At 33.0% G+C, this 19,209-nt stretch overlaps 3 protein-coding genes across 4 annotated transcripts; 2 read left to right on the top strand and 1 right to left on the bottom strand.

Annotated features, from left to right (window-relative positions):
• Positions 1–963: 963 nt before the first annotated feature.
• Positions 964–7,437, bottom strand: LOC656116 (uncharacterized protein). The gene is made up of 3 exons (XM_962665.4): positions 7,067–7,437; positions 6,869–7,005; positions 964–3,664 (listed from the first exon to the last, which is right to left on the bottom strand). Exons 1-3 carry the CDS (start codon positions 7,224–7,226, stop codon positions 3,449–3,451), a joined length of 513 nt encoding a protein of 170 aa, XP_967758.1. The 5' UTR covers positions 7,227–7,437; the 3' UTR covers positions 964–3,448.
• Positions 7,438–9,806: 2,369 nt separating this feature from the next.
• Positions 9,807–11,979, top strand: LOC100142395 (uncharacterized protein). The gene is made up of 3 exons (XM_001809304.4): positions 9,807–10,084; positions 10,134–10,286; positions 11,768–11,979. The coding sequence occupies exons 1-3, from the start codon at positions 9,964–9,966 to the stop codon at positions 11,851–11,853; spliced, it is 360 nt and encodes a 119-aa protein (XP_001809356.1). The 5' UTR covers positions 9,807–9,963; the 3' UTR covers positions 11,854–11,979.
• A 12-nt stretch (positions 11,980–11,991) lies between these two features.
• lwr (lesswright) lies at positions 11,992–17,710 on the top strand. 2 transcript variants are annotated; one of them, XM_962825.5, is made up of 5 exons: positions 11,992–12,139; positions 12,192–12,264; positions 12,314–12,397; positions 12,450–12,712; positions 17,490–17,710. In XM_962825.5, the coding sequence occupies exons 2-5, from the start codon at positions 12,199–12,201 to the stop codon at positions 17,557–17,559; spliced, it is 483 nt and encodes a 160-aa protein (XP_967918.1). In that variant the 5' UTR covers positions 11,992–12,139; positions 12,192–12,198; the 3' UTR covers positions 17,560–17,710. The 2 variants fall into 2 exon arrangements, with proteins under 2 accessions (XP_967918.1, XP_015837909.1); XM_015982423.2 differs by having other exon boundaries at positions 12,027–12,139; positions 12,198–12,264.
• The last annotated feature ends 1,499 nt before the right edge of the window (positions 17,711–19,209 follow it).

Below are 19,209 nucleotides of genomic sequence, written 5' to 3'. Positions count from 1 at the left end.
AGATTTAAAATCTTCCACACCTTCAAATTGGTACTCAGTACGTACATCAGATCAGTATATTTTGATTTACTCACAGATTTTCGTATATTTTTCAAAATATTAGTCATTTAATTGCACACATTATGAAAATATATCTCGTATAAGAGTTTATACAAGGGTCGGGTCGGCGGGAACAAAGGAGTGGGAAAATGGGGCATTTTCATATCGTGATATGCAATTATCTTTATTAAATTCTCTGTATATCCTTAACTCTATTAAATTTTATTTACAATTTTAGGAATTTAGGTCGTTTTAGTTTATCAAATCTGTGAGCAAAGTAAAACACTAATCAAATAATTTGAAAACAAACGAACGAAATTATTTACAAGTTGCATATAGTGGCAGTGAACTATTTATAAACCCAACTTTTTTCAATTTTATAATTCGATCAGAGTCGAGCTTTTTAAATAGACGAAAAGGCAAAAATACAGCTATGTTATCGTATAGGCGTTAATTCACTCTGCCACACGTTCACAATTTAATACTTACACGATTAGGACGGATGGGTACAACTCAACTCTTTTTATACAACAAAAAGCAAAATCCTGGAGTTTCGAAGCGGTTTTATTGCGCAAATCGAGCCGTATTTTTGCCGAAATCTCGGTAACAATCGAGGAAAATCGACGAGGGGGACGCTCCAAACAAACTGGCCGGAAAATACACTGTGTTACCGAAAAACAAACATTATTGCATGGACGTTTCTGTTGATATGTCGAATCTACCAAACGAAAATTGCGTCCCCGGCGCACGTTCTCCCCTTATTACATCCCTAAAAATCTAGCTAAATTCAAAAAGTTTCTCTTTTAAACAATATCTCAACAATTTGCATTTTCTTGTTATTTTTCTTTAGTGTTCTTCTATCTACACTAGTGAGACATTTGGTTGACTAGTTGCAGGAATGAAAGGATCGAAAAAAAAACAATAATCATAAAAACAATATATTCAAAATGACGTGGCCACTTACACGCAACCACACGCCGTTTTGTGCTTATACGCAATTTCGCGTGTAAATAGCCCAGCGTATCAAAATAAAATCTAAAAAACAAAACGAATGCTGTCATAGGATGCACTCAATGCCTAAAGGAATGTGATTTTTAATAATGTAAGCCACGATTTGTTGAATTTCGCCTCAGCCGAGAAAAAATCGTGTAAATAACAACGTGCCACATTGAAAGTGAACGGACGACCATCCAGAGGGCGCGTTTGTCGCGGAACTATCAATTTACGTACCCTGTTATGTCACAGTAGCGAACGCAAAACCAAAAAAAACTGTCGTTGTATGCCGATTGTTGTATTATAATCAACGAAAAATTAAAGTGAGAGGATGGGGACGAGGGAGAAGACTAAATGGATATTGCTAAAGGGAGGAAGACAGACAGCATCAGTCCGTAACAACACACATTATTTACAACCCGTAATGTTATTATGTACACTTAGACGAAGGAACGACGTCGATTCGTACCGGAAACAAACGACGGTTTCTTTTATTGTCACAGAACGGTACCACGGCCACCCACCCCGAATTCTGCTTCATTTATTTATTTTTTTTTAAACTTAAAAAAATTATGTACTGTTATTTAATAAAAAAATTAAAATGGTCGAGGCATACATTATACGTGCGGTAAGTATAATTTTGCAGCGTGAAGCCCAAGCGAAGCTGAGAGCTTTAATAAAATTTTGGTAGGTAATACAGGGTGTCTCACCTAAAAGTTTCGAGCTTAATATCTCAGTTATTTGTCAACGGATTGGTATGTAATTTAGAATGCACATATTTTAGGAGGTGGTCTTTCAATTGACCTCAAGTTAAAAAATGAGATTTTAAAACACATTTCTTTTATTTAAAATTAAGCCAAATTACCGTTGGATCATTAAACCCCGAAAAATAAATGGCCACAAAAAATTAACCAAATTGCTCGGCTGATCCAAAAAAAAAATTAAATTTTGTTGTTAAAAACTTAATCCAAATTTTGATAGTAATTTGGGCAGTCACCTTTTGAAACAAGTGATGAAGCATTTCTATGCGGCATTTTGTGTACCACTGAAAAAAACTCTCAAAAGTGTGCGCGCTTTCAGAAAAGTAAAATTGTTTTAATTTGGTGAAATTACTTTAAAAACCAACAACAGTGGCTGAAATTTCTGTATTGTTGAAAAAAGAATCAATATTCGTCTATGGAATGTGTCGTTGGACTTTTTGAGAAATGTTATTTACGAAATTTAAAGTTCAAAGAATCGTCAATAAGGACAAAACACGTCACTGGAAATGAAGCAATAGTTGGGGCTGTAATTCAAGCTTTTGAAGAGAATCCAATCAGCAGTGTACGAAACATTTCCAAAGTCCTGAATGTTTAAGTGTCTAGAATTTTTCAGTTGTTGTTCAGTTTTTTAGTCGTTTTTGAAAGAATTAAAGCATCCAGTACCAAAAGTAAGTCACAAATATTGTTTTTTAACTTTGTATGGGTGAGAGATAATTGTGAAATGTCCCTTGCGTGACAGTTACGTTTCTGCGAGTAGGATTGACCAAAATTCAATGGTAGTGCTCATTTGTCTCACAGAGATCTACACTTCTGCATCTGTACCCACGTTTAACAATTTGTTGCTCATTTTTCTCGCGAAACAGACGTCTTCCACGAACGATTTTTTTCTTATAGCATTTTTCACTGACGATAATTTTTTTAATATAAGTCTTAAAAGACTTAACATTTTAAAAAGGCATGTAAAATTACGTTTTAAAGATTGCGTTGTTGCATTAATTGGATTTTAAACTTTGTCTTCTAAAATATGTGCATTTTAAATTTCATAAAAATCCGTTGACAAATATCTGAGATATCAGGTTCGAAAGTCTTAGCTGAGACACCCTGTATAACGAAGCGGAAATCGTAGTGAGTGGGCCATGGCGGTAGAAGGGTTGTGGCGGTAGTTTCGTTTTAGGGTTTAAGGCGGGTTGTTTCTGCCGTGTGTTGCGTCCATTGTGCGGCGCTTCCGGTACGAATCGTCGCCACCTTGACGGTCAACAAACTCGTTTTTTCTTATTACAATAAAAAACAGAAGGAACAATGGAGACTCACCAACGACACTCCCAAATCGGTTTGCACAAATCAACTTTGTTAAAAATATATATATAAAAAAACTGAACGCACAGCACCTAAAACAATTACGCAACCGCCTATTAAAAACCGAGAGGACATACCGTAATATACAATGTACAACTATGTACATATTGTCGTTTAATTTTAATATTTTTTAAGTCTGTGCGTGACACTAGCTCGTAGCTTGAAGTTTAGTTATTTGTTTGTTTGTTTGTTATTTTTTTGGTGATTTTTCAATTAATATTTGTTGGTAATAGTTTGTTGAGTTTGTGAGGCACTCGAGTCATTCAATGTTTGGACAATGAATGACCCGAGTGTTTTCCCTAACTGCTCGTGCTGGCCATTGGGCTGACGGGAGACAGAGGAGTGCAGGTGGCGTCGCGCAGACACCCGTTCAAGGTAATGAGCAGTTTACGTGAGCCCGCGTGGTCCCTGTGTTCGCACAGCCAGACGCCTTGCCACGTCCCTAAATTCAATTTGCCCTCGGTTATCGGAATGGTCAACGATGAGCCCAGGAAGCATGCCTTCACGTGTGCCGGCTGCAAAAAAATTACAGCTTGAGAAACTTAGAATCCAGTTAAAATCAGTGCAAAGTTATAGACGTGTTTATACGATTCGCTGCGAATTTTGCAGGCGATTTAACGCGATTTATTTCAATATAAGAAGGTCAATGAAATTCATTCCAAAAAAGTGAGAATAACTGTAAAACTTTACAAAATCAATAAGAATAAATATTGCAGTTTTTTTTCAATTAGTAGTAGGTACTACAAAATTATCATTAGCCATAACTCCATAACGAAAAAAATTTACAGAAAAAATTGCAAAATACGTACACATAATTATAATAAACAATACAATTTTTTTAACTATTTAAATTAGATGTATAAAAATCTGTGATGTTTAGTATTTAGCTGAATCGACGGTGAGCAAGTATCTTGATTGATGAAGAGTAAGAATAAAGACAACTACAAAATTAAAAAACAAACTTCAACAAATAATTTATTAGTAACGTGATGTCCAATCAAAATAAAACAGTTTATTTTGAAAATACGAATTAAATCAATTTATAACTGTAAGAGAACATGTTTTACGTCAGCCAAAATAATTCTATATTTGGTCGAGTCTTTGACGAAATTTCTGAAAATTACCATTCTATCTGCACATGCTAGAAAATTGGAAACATAATGTTATTTTTCACTATTTTAGTGATTTCTCATCACCGTTTTTGGTTCCAAAACTTGATCAAGTGCTCGAAAAAAGCACTTTCGACCCAATTCGGCAAATATGCATAATTATGTCGACATTTTGCGAAATAATTGTATTTAGTATTTTTTTTAAATTAAAATTAAAACACTTTGAAAATGCAAAATGCTAATGTAGTGATTTTTCGAAAATATGCTCGAAAAAAAAAATACTTTCATCGAACTTATAGGGTTTTGTTTTAATACTACATTTTAATCTCAAACGTTCAAAAAACGCAAAAACTGCAAATTATTTTTAAATTCATTTGGTAATTTTTCAGCTCAAAAATGTGTCAATGTTCTCGAATCAATCAGAATAATGTAATTTCTAAACCAATGTAGTTACTTTTTGAAAAATTACTGCATTTTCATCTCAAAAATATACTAAATCCATCAAAGAACGCAAAAATTGCTTTATTTTTAAACTAATTTGGTAATTTTTTAATTTATTTTTGAAAATATTTCGTTAAATAATTGCGGTGTGGCTGAAATATGTGGTAATGATATGCTTGAAAAAGCAGAATAACAACTGTCAGCTCAATTTAGTGTTTTTTTTAAATTACTTTCATTTTTGAACTAATTTAAAATTCTTTCGATTTACTTTTAACAAAATTGCGCTAAATAATTACATTTAGACTGAAACATGTGCTAATAATAAGCTCAAAAAGCATAATAATTTAGTTTTAAACTGAATTTTTATCTCAAAAACGTGCTTAATCACTCAGCTAACGTTAAAACTGTTTAATTTTTGAACGAATTTGCTAATTTTTCAATTTATTTTCAATAAAATCTCGTTAGAAAGTTCTTCTCAGTTAAAAATTATGTTAAAAAAAAGACAGAATTTTTTATTAAAATCTATGTTTTATCGTTAAAATCACAGCATTTTCACTTCATATCGTGCTTAAACACTAAAAAATGCCACAATTGTTTGATTTTTAAATTAATTTGGTGATTTTTCGACATATTTTAAGGTTAAATAAATATGTTTCCATTAAAAAATTTGTTTGACAAAAAAATTATAAATCTTGCATCCGATCTAGTGATTTTTCAACATAAATCCGGCGAGTTTTATAAAAAGTACTCCGAAATTCCAAATTACAAAAAAAATCGCTAAATATTTGTGTTAGTTATTATTAATTATTTAATTAATTCCAAAAATACACGGTTTTTGTAATTTATTTAATCTTTAAAACACAAATTTATTCCTTAACTAATAAATATGTAGTATGTTTGTTGTAAAATAAACGAATAATCGAACATATTAAATAATTTCAAATTTTTCACAAGCATTCAAAAACTTCTCAATGCTGAACTCCGAAACATATCTTTTTCTACTTTGGTCTTACAAATTGTGAAAATGAAAGTAATTTCACAAAGAGAACTTTTGTGCAACTCCTTTTAGTAAATTTTTAGGAGTTGTATTAGCAGTGCTGACCTGGGCGTCATCAGTCATCACTATAATCTAGTGTGTGATCTGTCAACAGCGTCAAGTCGTTTATTGATAAAGCCTGAATAATTAACACAATGAATAAGAAATTGTTTGAACAGATATAGGTACGTTAAACTAAACAAAAACAGACAACAAAAATAGAAAGTATAAAAAATAGTATATTACACTCGTTTCATAACACTTAATTGTGGCACTCATTCGTCGTGCTCCAAAACCATTCGTACCACAATAGAACGTCTTATAAATCTTGTATAATATACTATTATAATAAAAAAATTAAAGATAATTAAACAGGTGAGAAATTATTGCAATTACGTATAAATAAAGAAAAAAATCAAGCAAAATTATTTCTCCCGTTACGAGTAAATCATGTAATAACTAATTAATAAATTACAGGTATACTTTACTTAAAAGAAACAAACCTTGTTAAACTATTAATTCAACGTCATTAATTTTTTATAAAACTGCAAAAAATGTCAGCATTAATAAAAACCTGTCTGGAATTTTCAAAATCATCGATTTTTTAACGCAATTAATTTAACAAACAAAGTTTCGTTCTTTTCTCAAAGAGTGATTTAATGTGTAGTATTGACTCATAAGAGTAAAGTTTATAATCATTGTTTATTAATAAGAAAACAAAATCAGTAAATGAACACATATGAGATTTGTAAAGTAACAAAAGTGAGTTAAGGTAATGTTTTTAGCACTTTCAGCATTATTTTTTTCTTCTAAAAGTGTTATTTTTATAGATTAGATAACAATTTTCTTATTATTTTAATTCAGAATACATAAACTGTAACGTCCTTTTTTATTTGGTAAAACCTTGTTAATAAGTTTGTTTATTTGCCAAGTTGGCAACTATGTTAAAATTGCATTTATTGTTTTCACATTAATTATTATCTTCGAAAAGTTAGGAAATTGGGTCAAGGTTTTACTCTTTCCATTAAGAATTCGGGCAACCTGTGATGAGCAATAACACTTTTGAGTAATAGCTTGACAAAGTGGAGGACGTTTGGGGGGCCCTTGTGGTCAGGTTTTCCCTTGGCACTCACCATGTCATCGGGGCCCTCGCACGAATGCCTATAGGGCAGCCCCTCAGGCACAATCTTGTTCAACATCATCTCCATGTCGTCTCTGACGTCCGGGTCCCAACTCTCGTTGAGGGCCAGACTGGCGCTGGTATGCAAGACTGCAACCAAAATACGAAATAACCTTACCATCGAATTTGACAGTTTGACATTGCCACTTACTCTGTACATGACAGAGGCCCATGGCGAACTGCGACAGTTCGGGCACCTGCCTGAGGATCTCCTCAGTGACCAGATGTACGCCCCTGTGCTGCGGCCTCAAATTGATTTTCTTCTGAAACCAGGCGGAATTACTTTGGATAATTCTCGCCGAAGAAGCCATGTTTGACTTGCTATCACTGTCGGTCGCCAGTTTGAACGTTTATTTTAACAACACTCACAAACAATCTAGACGATCAAACACCACTAAAACACTTCTTGGTATGGCTAGATTCATTATTATCATGAGCAAAACATCGCGGACATTGGTTTATTACAGTTCCAGAAGAAAATTAAAAAGGTTACAGGAGACTTGCCGCAGTGTGAGCGGTTCGTTTCTGACACTTCGGAAACATTCGGCTATGTTCGACCGGGCGCGACCCCAAACCGCCAAATTCAAAACACGCAACAACACACAGCTGGCCGCAAAAACTAACACTATTCCAGGGCGGGCAAAGTTATAATCTAATTACAGATTAATATAAAAGCAATCTAATTACTTGGTATTCAATTACAATTTGTAATCATTTTTGATTAGCTGTAATCTGTAATACAGAATGTCACAGCGAGTTGGAGAAATCCATTATTGACCTTAAAATAATTGAAAAATGAATATTCTTTTACAAAAACCCTAATTCCCTACCTCACCTAAAATTATTTTCAAGTATACAATCTACAATACTAAAAAATGTAGTGTGGCGTTTAAAAAAACATTATGTTTTTAAATGCAACACCCAATATTTTACTGCATTTTTTGATGTATCCTTTAAGAATGATGTTTTTAAATTTTAATTCTAAATTGTTATTGGTCAATACTGTTCAGTTTCTGAATTTTTTTGATGAAAATACGCTTTTTAGAAAATTATTACATATTACATAAAAACTATCTTAGAAAATAGAACCAGTTTAAAAAGAAAAGTTATATTTTTTTGGGTAGTAATAAAGCGATCAATAATAAATTCGATTTTGATCATTAAAAAATAATAAATGATCAGTATTTAAAATTTAATTTAATATACGCTATTATTTACTGTGCATTTATTATTTTTACTGATCAAAAATACTTATCGTTTAAATAAAATACTGTGCATTTAATTTGCACCGATTTTTTTAGCTCACTGCAATCATGAAGGTAATAAAATAAAGAGGTTTGTTGCAAGATAAAAAACTTCAAAATTTAAAATGAAACACCGTATTTTTTTATTTTTCATTCAGTTAAAGACTTTATTAAATTGACTTTCTAAGTAACACTTAAATGTCTCACTGTCTCTTCTGATTACTCAAAAAAAATTTAACTGTACACATGAAAAAAATTATTGAAGATTGTTTTTTCAGTGGTCGAAAAGTAAAATTTTCAGAAAATAATAACTTTAATGGTACCTGTAGGCACAGTGGCGTATTTAGGTCCATTGCCACCCCTGCCGTACTTTGGAAATTTGTTTTCTAACATAAAATGTGTTTTTAAATGATTCTCATCTAGTTAACTTTGAAATTGGTGTACTTACATATAAAAAAATGTGCCGCTCTACTCAATTAAATCCGCTGTCAATAAAAGTCAAATCTGTCAGCTGTGAAATTCAATTAATTTCTTTAAAAAATTTCATTAAAATGCAACTAAATTATTACACTGTGCAAGAAAACATTTTTATTATTGAAGCTTATTTTCGAATTCGAGACTTAATAAATGGAGAATGTTAATTTCGATATCTAAATGCCTATCATTAGTTCTATGAAGCGGCATTTTCAGATTTTACATGAGAAATTCACAGACGACTAGATGATAATCATTTCAAAACACATTGTACTATTTTGTTTTTCAACAAACGTAGCCAGTTTTACAACTTTTTTTCATAGGTAATTACAGCATTATTGTTGACTTTTTTCAAAGATATTTTTCTGTATTCTGTACTACTCAGGCTACGACTAAAAACTGATTAACCAAACAATTAAAAACTTGTGAATTAAGAAAATATTACCTACGACGAAAACTAAAAATGTAATAAATTCATCTAAAAATTTTAAACCGTTTAGTTACTAGCCATTTATTTATTTTGATTATATGTAATATTTTTGCGGCCCTTAAAATTTTGCCGCCCTGGGCAATAGCCCATATGTAAATGTGTAATGTACATTACATCACATTTTTTAAAGCGTGTTTTTGTAAAAAAATATGTCCCGAAATACAATAAAATTTTGAGTGTTCAATTTAAAAAACATGTTTGTATTTAAGTTGCTACGCACCTCCTCCAAACAATTGTCTTCGATCGGTAAAATGTCCTTACCGTTCTTGATACTTAATGTACATCATACTTAATATACATAATTGTATATTAATATATACTTAATATAATATACTTAATTGTACATACTGTAGTGTTGTGATCGACGCCAATAAAAATCAGACAGTGAACAACAAAGAAATTAAGTCTAAATCGGTCGTTAATACTACGTTAGACCTATTTTTCGTATTTAATCTTTTTTTAATAATTGTAACAAAGTAAAAAAAAGACAAAATTGAATAACAGCTTAAACGTCTACAATTTTTGAAGATAACTTAGCAGATTACTATGAAATTAGAATATCCTGTCATTAATTACACATTAATCGATTACATTGAGAAATTGCGATTACCTACTGTAATAGCCTACTGTTACAAAGTTTTGTAGTTATAATTTCGAATTACATAGTTAATTGCAATTATTAATTCGATTTTGCCCAACACTGGGTGCGGGTGGGGCGTTTTTGCCCAATTTTTCTCGAAAAAACCAACTCGCGTTCGATTATTCCAAGTGTTAATTAATCTCACAACTAGGCGTGTTAAGGAGCGGCTCAAACCACCCCTCGTTTCAATTACCCCAATCATGGCCACGTTTTATGCCAATCCGAACGATACCAACGATCCCTGGATCGAAAAAGCGGCTTTTAACGGTTTCCGAAATTGGCACGTTATGTTTTTTTGCTTCTCAGGCCTCACTGCTATCAGTAAGTAAAAATTACCGAATCACTCAAACCCTATAATTATTAATTGCAGTGATCCTGATTTGTTGCTGCGTCAAATTCAGAGTACCTCGAACGAAACTAGAGATCGAGGGCGATTACAAGCGAAAAAAATTGGCCGAAAAGTTCCAAGAGCGACTCCGCTTGATCCAGAAACAAGACATGGACATTTTGGACTTGCAACAAGGTAGGTATACAGGGAGTCTCAAAATTGGCGAGTTTAGAGCATTGTGAAGAAACACAATCTGGGAAAAAATAAAGGTTCGGGGCTTCCCCAAAAAATACATTTTCTACAAATACAGCGTGACCTAGGGGTGCGTATTTGGTGTATAACTGTTTTATTACTTGAAATATTACCATGCCATTTTTATTATGAGATAGATCGACAAACTAAAAATATTTTTATTATACACGGTGTGTTGTATACATAGTTGTGAACCAAAGTTATGTTTTTTTAAATAGGACATCCTATATATTTTTGGATAATTCGATTCAATGTGAAAAATAATGTAAGTGTAAATAAACTATTACACAGGTTGTTCCGTCTAAACCCTACATTAGAAGTATTGGGAGTTCTAATGATAGTTATCTGAAAATTTGTGTACAACCATAACCTTTTAGGTCCTGCTTAATAAAAATATTTTCAAAATGGTAGCACTTCCGGTTATATCAGAAGTCACTATCATGTTCCTCATTTTAAACGGAAAGCTATATTTTTTAATGCGTTTTTGAATTACTAGAGTTATTTTAAGGTTCTTTTCATAAGCTCTCACTAAACCTAAATTTATTCGTTTACAAAATATTACAAAATGTTTTTAATTTTTTTTTGGATTTGCACCTTCCAGTTCAAAAACTGATAACTCTACCACTTTTAAAAGATTTTAAATCTTTTTCAGCTTATTTAAAAGAGGAAGCCTAGAACTTTCCTTTGGCGTTTTCAAATTTCTAAAAAAGAATAACAAATAATTAAGTTATAGGTACCTGAAATTGTCCAAACTTAACCTTAAAATTTTTGGGTTTATTAACTTCATTTTCAATTTTAAACACACCAAAGAACAGATAAAGGCCTTCTTTTTTAATTCTCCTAATATGATTTCCAAATCGCTAAACTAACCGAGTTACCAATTTTTTAAGTGACAGGTGCAAATCCAAAAATTTTCAAAAAATCTTAAATATCCTAAAAACGGTAAATTTTAGGTATAGGGAAAACTCTTAAAATAACTCAACTAATCCAAAAACGCAGTGAAAAACATAGCTTTTCATTTAAAATAAGAAAGTTAACAGCGACTTCCGGTATAACCGGAAATGCTGCCATCTTGAAAATATTTTCATTGGCAGAACTTAACGGATTATGATTGACTACCAACTTTTAAAAAATTTCTTTATTAGAGCTTTCAATACTTCTAAAGTAAGGTTTAGACGGAACAGCCTGTAGTTTACCATAAATAACAATAAGCACTGAAACCTTTAGCCTGTATTTGAAGAAAACGCAATTTAAAGTGCACCCTCAAACCAATGTATCTTTATGGGAAAGCCCCGAATCTTTATTTTTTTCTGTATTTGAACTACTGAATTAATTTCTCTTTAGTGTTCTGAACTCCGAAATCGTCAATTTTGAGCCACCTTGTATTTTACGGTTTATTGAACCTAATTATTAATTTTTTGCAGCCTTGAAACTCATTCAGGAGGATTTTGACCAAGAAAATGCCAAGATCCAGGCAAAAGTTGATTTGCAGCAAGTGACGTCGAACTAATCAAATTCGCGCCAATGTTTTTGCCGCCAAATAATTATTACACAAATCCGGGTTTTTGTATTCGTTAAATTTGTTTAAAATCATACACGAAAAGTTTGAATAAATAAATTGTTCTGGAACAAATAATCGGCGACAGGGTGGCCAACACAAGTCGCGTCTGCGCGAATTCCCCTACCTGTTTTCCCAGTTTTTGTCTGTCAACTGTCAAGAAAGCACCGAAGCCCGTTAAATTTTCCTTTAGAGTTTGAATAAGGCCCCATTAAATACCCCAGTGCCCACTTTTAGAGTACGTTTTGGTCATTTCGTGCGATAATTTTGAGGTAGAGCCTGATTTTTAGTTCTAGGATGTCTGGAATTGCTCCCGCTCGTCTCGCCGAAGAACGCAAAGCTTGGCGCAAAGAACATCCTTTTGTGAGTAATTCCTTACAAAATTGCCCTCATGTAATCCATTTCTCCGCAGGGATTTGTGGCCCGACCGTCGAAAAACCCAGATGGCTCTCTAAATCTAATGAACTGGGAGTGCTCAATTCCTGGTAAAAAAGGGGTAAGTTTGTTGCATTGTTTAGTAATTGTTGGGTTATCGCATTGTTGTGTAGACGCCATGGGAGGGTGGAAATTACAAATTACGCATGTTGTTCAAAGATGAGTACCCAAGCATTCCCCCAAAATGTAAATTTGAACCACCGTTGTTCCATCCAAATGTGTATCCGTCAGGTACGGTGTGTTTGTCGTTGTTAGACGAGGAGAAAGATTGGAGACCGGCGATTACTATTAAGCAGATTTTACTCGGAATTCAGGACTTGTTGAATGAACCCAATGTTAAAGATCCAGCACAAGCAGAGGCCTACACAATCTACTGGTAAGTGGTTTTTTTACGGGGTGTTTACATTTGACGTAGTCAAGAGTGCTGTGGATATTGTGATCACGTGATCAAGGAAATTTCGTATCTAGTAATCCATGAAAATGAAAACTTAGTTTCGTAAAGAAAAGGCACTAAGACAATAAATGGACAAGGTTACACTACGGACATCTAAAGGTTAGGATACGAAATACAAATTAGTACAAATAAAGCGTTATTGTCCTCGATAGTTCCGTTAATGTCACCAGAGGGCGCAGTTGATCCATTAGCATCAAAGCCAGTAGATATACTAAAGTAGCGACACGGACCTTGACAGGGCAACAATAACGATTATATACTCTAGAGAGGGCGCAACTATCGAAATTCGACATATACCGCATTATTTACATAAAATGCGTAGCCTTGAAAAGCCTTAGTAAGTGCGTTTTGTCTCTGTTTCTACGTTTAATCTTCACTAAATGAAATTGCTAAAGGGGATGCTCTAAAGAGATATTCGTTAAAGGTCACATTAGATGATAGATTTAAATCGAGAATGTATTTAAACAGGCAGTTTAGTTTTCCAAGGCTCGACATTTTTTGTAATAACGCTGTAATTTTAAAGGTTCGCCAAATTGTCAGTAATTTTGAACATACGTCAAAACTGTCAAGATTCTCTCACTTTTGAAAAATTGGTAAAGAGCACAGTGATTCTGGCGTTCATCTGTAGTTTTACTGTGGTTATTGGTTATGAACAGATTTCATGGAACTTTCAAACCTGTGCTTAAATCACGTAAATAATAAATCGACACCAAAAACATTAAACAAAAGGGCCTCCAGACTGTTCAAAGTCGTCCACATTACGAAGCACGTCTGTGTGAGAATACTGGAAACTCATTCAAACAAAAATTGTTTCAGAAACATAAAGTGTTAGGTACCAACTTGAAAGAGAAATTTCTAAGATACCAAATTTTCAATAAGTATTTCAGGTAGATTTAAACAATACTTCCTTGAAAATTCTTCTAAATTATTAGATTCTGTCCTAATGGGAAAGAATTTAAGACCGCTCTGCTTACACTGACCTTCGTTTCACAAAATTTAATGCATCTAAATCTGGGAATTGTAGCGCATCGAAGTTTGGTGGACTTTTTATAGCCACTTATTTACAGCAACTATGGTATGCAACATTTAAATAATAAAGAGAAATTCAGGTTGTATTATTTCTATTTCTTAGGTAATATCGAGGTGTAAACCGTACCCCAAATTTTGTACACCTGTAATTTAATCATGATTCCTTCTGATTTTTCCCTAAATTTTTAAAGTGATTTCCTTAAAATTTCTTGATTTACTCAATTTTGTACACTGATTTCCTCTGCGGTTTACCTCTCGGGTAATATTGAAAACATTTTCTATTCTTATTGCGAAAAATGTCTTGGTTTCATAGCAGTTGTTAATAGTGTTGAGGGAAAAAATTAAATTTAATTAAAAAAAAATAAATCGACCAATTTAAAATCTTGGAGTAATTACATACGATAAACTGTAAAAACACTTAGAGAGGAGTTTATTAAAATTAGAAATGTAAGTATCACAATTTTTTTAAATCAAACAACTATTATTTTGAAACGTGTTTTTGGCTTTTTCGTTAAATACAAAGTTCAAATTCTTTTAAGGAATGAATTCACTGTTGAAGCGCCAGCACCTTCTTCGAAATGTCCATAAGAGTTGCTGTATTCTGCGCATTCTAAAAGCCTTTCTCATTGCAATGTTCAGTTGAATTTAGGGACGATCTGATTTACTTTTACGTGAGTGAAGCACAAGTTTGAAGGTTTCATGGTATCTGTACACATAAACTGTAATAACCAGGGTGAAATTAAAGACGATCACCGAATTCATTGTTCTGATTCACCAATTTTTCAAACGTGAAAAAATCTTGACATTTTTGACGTACGTTTTTGAATTTTGATGGTGGAGCCATCTGTAGAGTGTATAATCGTTATTGTTGCCCTGTCAAGGTCCGTGTCGCTACTTTAGTATATCTACTGGCTTTGATTAGCATCAGGTTTTCAGAGCAATGAATTTAAAAAAATTGTTGGTAAATTTTTACTTTAGCTACTTCTGGATTTTTGAAAATTTTTTTTTTGCATTTTGCTTTAAAAAGCCTCTAGATCAAAGATATGACCTTGAAAGTTTGTGCAAATGCCCCGTTTTTGAAAAATTCGACCTTGAATGACCTTGACCTAAAAATTTTTTTAAAATTTTTCCTTTAAAATTGTGCCGATTGAAAATATGACCTTGAGAGAATTTTAATTGTGTTGCCATTTGGTCATACATAACATGGGGTCGAATTATACACCTGATAGTTAAAAAAATGTTACACTCAAATTTTGTTAACACTCGCTAATAAATGATATTAACCGTAAATGCAACTACAAATCAAGCACGGCGCCTACAGATGATAACCCGTAGGCTGGGGCTTCGCCCCAGCGAACTAAAAATAAACATACCCCACGAACGATTGAACTCGAAAATGTAGAACTCGAAACGTGGAATAATGGTTTTTATTGAATCTTTATTAAATGTGCACTATGAATTTCTTCACGACCCCATGAAATGTATGTCTAGTGAGACCACGAAGAGGCGGCAACGCTCTCACCGGGAGGGAAAGGTCTAGGTGTGTTATTATTGGTAGGTATGTTAGTACCAAAAAAGTATAATGAAAGATATGCAAAATACCAGAATGAAATACAGCCTCAAAAGCTGAAAATAATCGGTACAAATGGCTAGCCCCAAGTGCAAAATGTGGTAAAAAAAAATGAAAAAATTAACAATGGGGAATTCCGGGGTAAAGCTGTGATGCCGCGGTCCAGAAATGATGTAGACGCTCTCGATGATCTGAGTAGGTCCACAGGAAAAGTGCTTCGGCCAAGTAGCCTTCGTAATGATCTTTGCTACGGCCTGCCCGCGGCATTTTTCTTCGCACTTCCACCCAACATCTTTCGATGTTTTGAGTGTGTGCACCGGTGTTTGGGTCAACGAAATTGAGGGAATGGTTGACTGTGAGGTGGTGATAATGTTCTTGAGACAGACAATCATAAGCTCTCCAACAATCACTCATAATTGTCGTCCCAGGGAGAATTCTTTCCTTGATGATGGAAAGGAGAGTTTCTGATGTGCGATCTGGAATTGCCACAAAGAAAGAGCGTTTCGTTTCACGCTCAATTCCGCCAAACACCCATTGGCCCTCCAGGTATCGGCCCCTGTTGTATTTCCGCTTGCCAATTTTGGTTTCGTCAATCTCAACAGTTTTGCCTTCACCACCAAGAACCTCAGAATGTTGAACAGACCAGAAAATGAAAACTTCCCTAATAAAAGAAAACCAGTCAACCAGTGTTCGAGAACTAATTTCCATTTCATTTGAAATGAAACGACACCTTGGATTGTTTTGAAACAAATACAAGTGCACCAATTTTGCTACTTGTGGTAAAGTTAAATGGGAATGTTCGAAAAAGGTGTCCTTGAAAACCGAAGAAAAAAAATTGCATTTCCGTTTGTTTTTTTTGTTGAATTTTTGGCACCTGAAAACGAAATCGTGCATTTCCAAACGTGAGTTGCACTTGGGGCACTGAATGTGGCAAGGAAAAACATGATGACGAATGAAAAAATTCAAAAGGCGTTGTTGGTCCGCCATGATGTTAAAAAATGTATCAACTTTTAAAGAACAAGTTGTACAATGATTCGCATACGCATACTCACAAGCCGCTGCCTCTGGATCCATTTTTTTCGAATTGAAAACTGAAAATTGTAATTTCTTGAATAACAAAGAAAAACAATTGCACTGGCACAAAAACTACCTTCTTCACCATCAGCAAGTAAAATAGTGATGGTGAAATGCATGAAGGGACATGCGGAAATGCAACTACGCATCTCCCACTTCCGTCAATCAGCGAATCAGAGCACAGAGACATAAATTCAAATTGCAAAATATGAAAAAATACACCTACTTTTTAATGAAAAAGGTATAATACGTCATTTAAATTCATTCTGGGAATACCCGAAGGTGTTACAATCATAACAAACACGCAGGTGCGATTCTTACCTGTTGAAGCCAAACAATAATAACCAATCAGAAACAAGCACACGCAACGCATGCACACCCTGGTGGCAAACGTTGTAACCCTCAAAGTCAACAAAAATGGCGATTCAAGTGAAAAGTGAGTGAAAATAAAAATTGTTTTTCTAATGTTATTTTCAATTTGCACAAGAAAATTCATAGTGTACGGTCATCAGGGCACTCAGAGGAATCGTTTGGCGTAAGTTTCAGCTTGAAAATCCAGAAGTAGTTAAAGTAAAAAATTACCACGAAAAATGTTACGAAGAAAGTTGTAGAGGATTAAATTTTCTACAAAAAAGTCTGGAAGAGCATATTCCTATCTCCAACCATTTAGGCTCCAAAGACGCTCAAGCAACGAATTTGTTTTATTTTACCAGTGGTCAAGTACCGGAAAGTTAATTTATATCTAAACCGTTGAAGATAGAAATATGGTGTCGTAGACTTTTTTGTAAAAAAAAATTAATTTTCTACATCTTTGTTCTTTACGTTTTGTATCTTCAGCCGTATTCACGTTCGCAAAATATAAGATGCAACGCAAATTGTTAACATGTTACACCATATTATGAAAAGAAAAATATGGGTCCCAATTTAAAATAAGAAAATTGCGTAGTATGGTTGATGGTACTAAAAATTTGCAGAGCACTCTGACTACGTTTTATTAAACTCGCGATATTAATAAGCATTTTTTAGTCAAAACCGTTTGGAATATGAGAAAAGAGTGAGAGCTCAAGCCAGAGCTATGAGTCAACAAGAGTGGTAGAGTTATCGCAGCAATTTCTCATGTGTATTGTTTCATCATATCTTCCCAACATCCGATTAAAGTTATTTATGTTCACTTGATCTTTTTTAATAAGATAGTTAGGGTGTCATGTATAGGTAAAGCATTTTTAAATAAACATATTATTTCATAAGTACTTTGTTTCTTTCCGACTCCTTACATCTCCTTTTCAACTCCTTTTTTAAAGAAAAATGGGGTAAATGGCGCTTCTGGTGTAATTTTTATCAATTGCACTTCGTTATTTGAAGAGTTGATTTTATCCTCAAGTTTACTACAAAAAACGATTTTAAAAGATTAATTTCTTTTTTGACACAAATGTCATGGAAAAAATCAGTTAAATTAATTAGATCAAATGTGTCTAATAGTTCACCACTTACTCCTACAATTGATTTAAAAAAATTACCAAAGTTCAAAGAAAAAATCAGTTTCACAGAAGTGGAAGTATGATTATTGTATGAAATTCCTTACATAATTCACATAATCGATCTGATTGTTAAATTACAAAAAAAGTTGCATATTTATGTTCCAAAGAAATTTTATAGACGTGCTTTCCTTTAGAGAAAATTACAAATAAATGTCGATTTATTAGAAAACTTTCATTTTCCAAAAACGACTTCTGTAGAAAAATCAAATTATTTCACGTACTAAAAAAAGGTATGTAAAATAACTACAGAGTGATTCTTTTGGGACCTAAATTAGAATACATCCTTCTATACCTATCTCTAATAGTTTTTGAATTAATTACAAAAAAAAGATTTTACTTTGTAATTTTCATCGTTGATCAAGTAGGCCTAGCACAATGGTAAACAATCGACAAACTTCAACATTTTATTAAGTTTTTCGCTGGTTTATTGCCAAATAAGCGCACTAAAACAATAATATTTAATTATGGTTTATTATAGCTTAGTATATTATGTAAAGTATTTCAGTCTGTCATTGAATTTTTGAACTTCTTGAATGAAAATGGTGGACAATTCGAACATTTCTTTTAATTAATAGCACAACTTTATCGTATTTTTCAAAAGTATATTCGATTAAAAATGAAAATAATGAGCTAAAATCCGTTTTTTGCAATTATTTCAAAAACTAAGAACTAAATATAAAAGATGTTTTTCTGTTTGGATATACTTTATCTTATATTTTAATCTTATATGCAATATTTTCTGGCCTGATTGCTAATCAATGATAATGTCAATTAATTATTAGGTACATGCTTATTACTACACGGTGTTGGAATTTACAACTCATTGTTTCAAAATTATTACCAATTATTGTTTACAAATTTTGAAACTGAATCAGAAATATTGCGCGAATTTGTCCGGCCAAGCAAAAAACAAAATACCATTTATTGGTCTGACTTACTTTGGGGCCACTTTTCTTATTAATCAGTTAATAAGATAATTAAATACAACAGAATGCCTAAAATTTCACAAGGATGATGCACTCGAATTAATGATAGTTACAAATTCTGGACCGTTCGATAAACAGAAAGGAATGCAATTATTTTAATGACTTTCGCTTTTCTATTGTGGAAAATTCCACGTCCAACAATTTGATTATAAGAAAAATTGCAAACACAGCGCAAAATAAAAATTATTGATCGTTGGGATTAGAAATCATCGAAATTATGTT

This window comes from Tribolium castaneum, chromosome 6 (assembly GCF_031307605.1).
Source record: "Tribolium castaneum strain GA2 chromosome 6, icTriCast1.1, whole genome shotgun sequence".
Classification (NCBI taxonomy): Eukaryota; Metazoa; Arthropoda; class Insecta; order Coleoptera; family Tenebrionidae; genus Tribolium; species Tribolium castaneum.
Note: the sequence above shows the minus strand (reverse complement) of the source record. Positions and strands in the feature narration are given on the sequence as shown.

What these genes read in the sequence shown, in the direction of transcription:
- lwr (XM_962825.5), top strand. Translation starts at nt 12,199, where the DNA reads ATGTCTGGAATTGCTCCCGCTCGTCTCGCCGAAGAACGCAAAGCTTGG. An exon ending in CAATTCCTGGTAAAAAAGGG is followed by an intron (nt 12,398 to 12,449) that starts GTAAGTTTGTTG and finishes ATTGTTGTGTAG; the next exon opens with ACGCCATGGGAGGGTGGAAA. An exon ending in GAGGCCTACACAATCTACTG is followed by an intron (nt 12,713 to 17,489) that starts GTAAGTGGTTTT and finishes AGCATTTTTTAG; the next exon opens with TCAAAACCGTTTGGAATATG.
- LOC100142395 (XM_001809304.4), top strand. Translation starts at nt 9,964, where the DNA reads ATGGCCACGTTTTATGCCAATCCGAACGATACCAACGATCCCTGGATC. An exon ending in CTCAGGCCTCACTGCTATCA is followed by an intron (nt 10,085 to 10,133) that starts GTAAGTAAAAAT and finishes TATTAATTGCAG; the next exon opens with TGATCCTGATTTGTTGCTGC. An exon ending in CATTTTGGACTTGCAACAAG is followed by an intron (nt 10,287 to 11,767) that starts GTAGGTATACAG and finishes AATTTTTTGCAG; the next exon opens with CCTTGAAACTCATTCAGGAG.
- LOC656116 (XM_962665.4), bottom strand. Translation starts at nt 7,226, where the DNA reads ATGGCTTCTTCGGCGAGAATTATCCAAAGTAATTCCGCCTGGTTTCAG. An exon ending in GGGCCTCTGTCATGTACAGA is followed by an intron (nt 7,006 to 7,066) that starts GTAAGTGGCAAT and finishes TTTTGGTTGCAG; the next exon opens with TCTTGCATACCAGCGCCAGT. An exon ending in GCGAGGGCCCCGATGACATG is followed by an intron (nt 3,665 to 6,868) that starts GTGAGTGCCAAG and finishes ATTTTTTTGCAG; the next exon opens with CCGGCACACGTGAAGGCATG.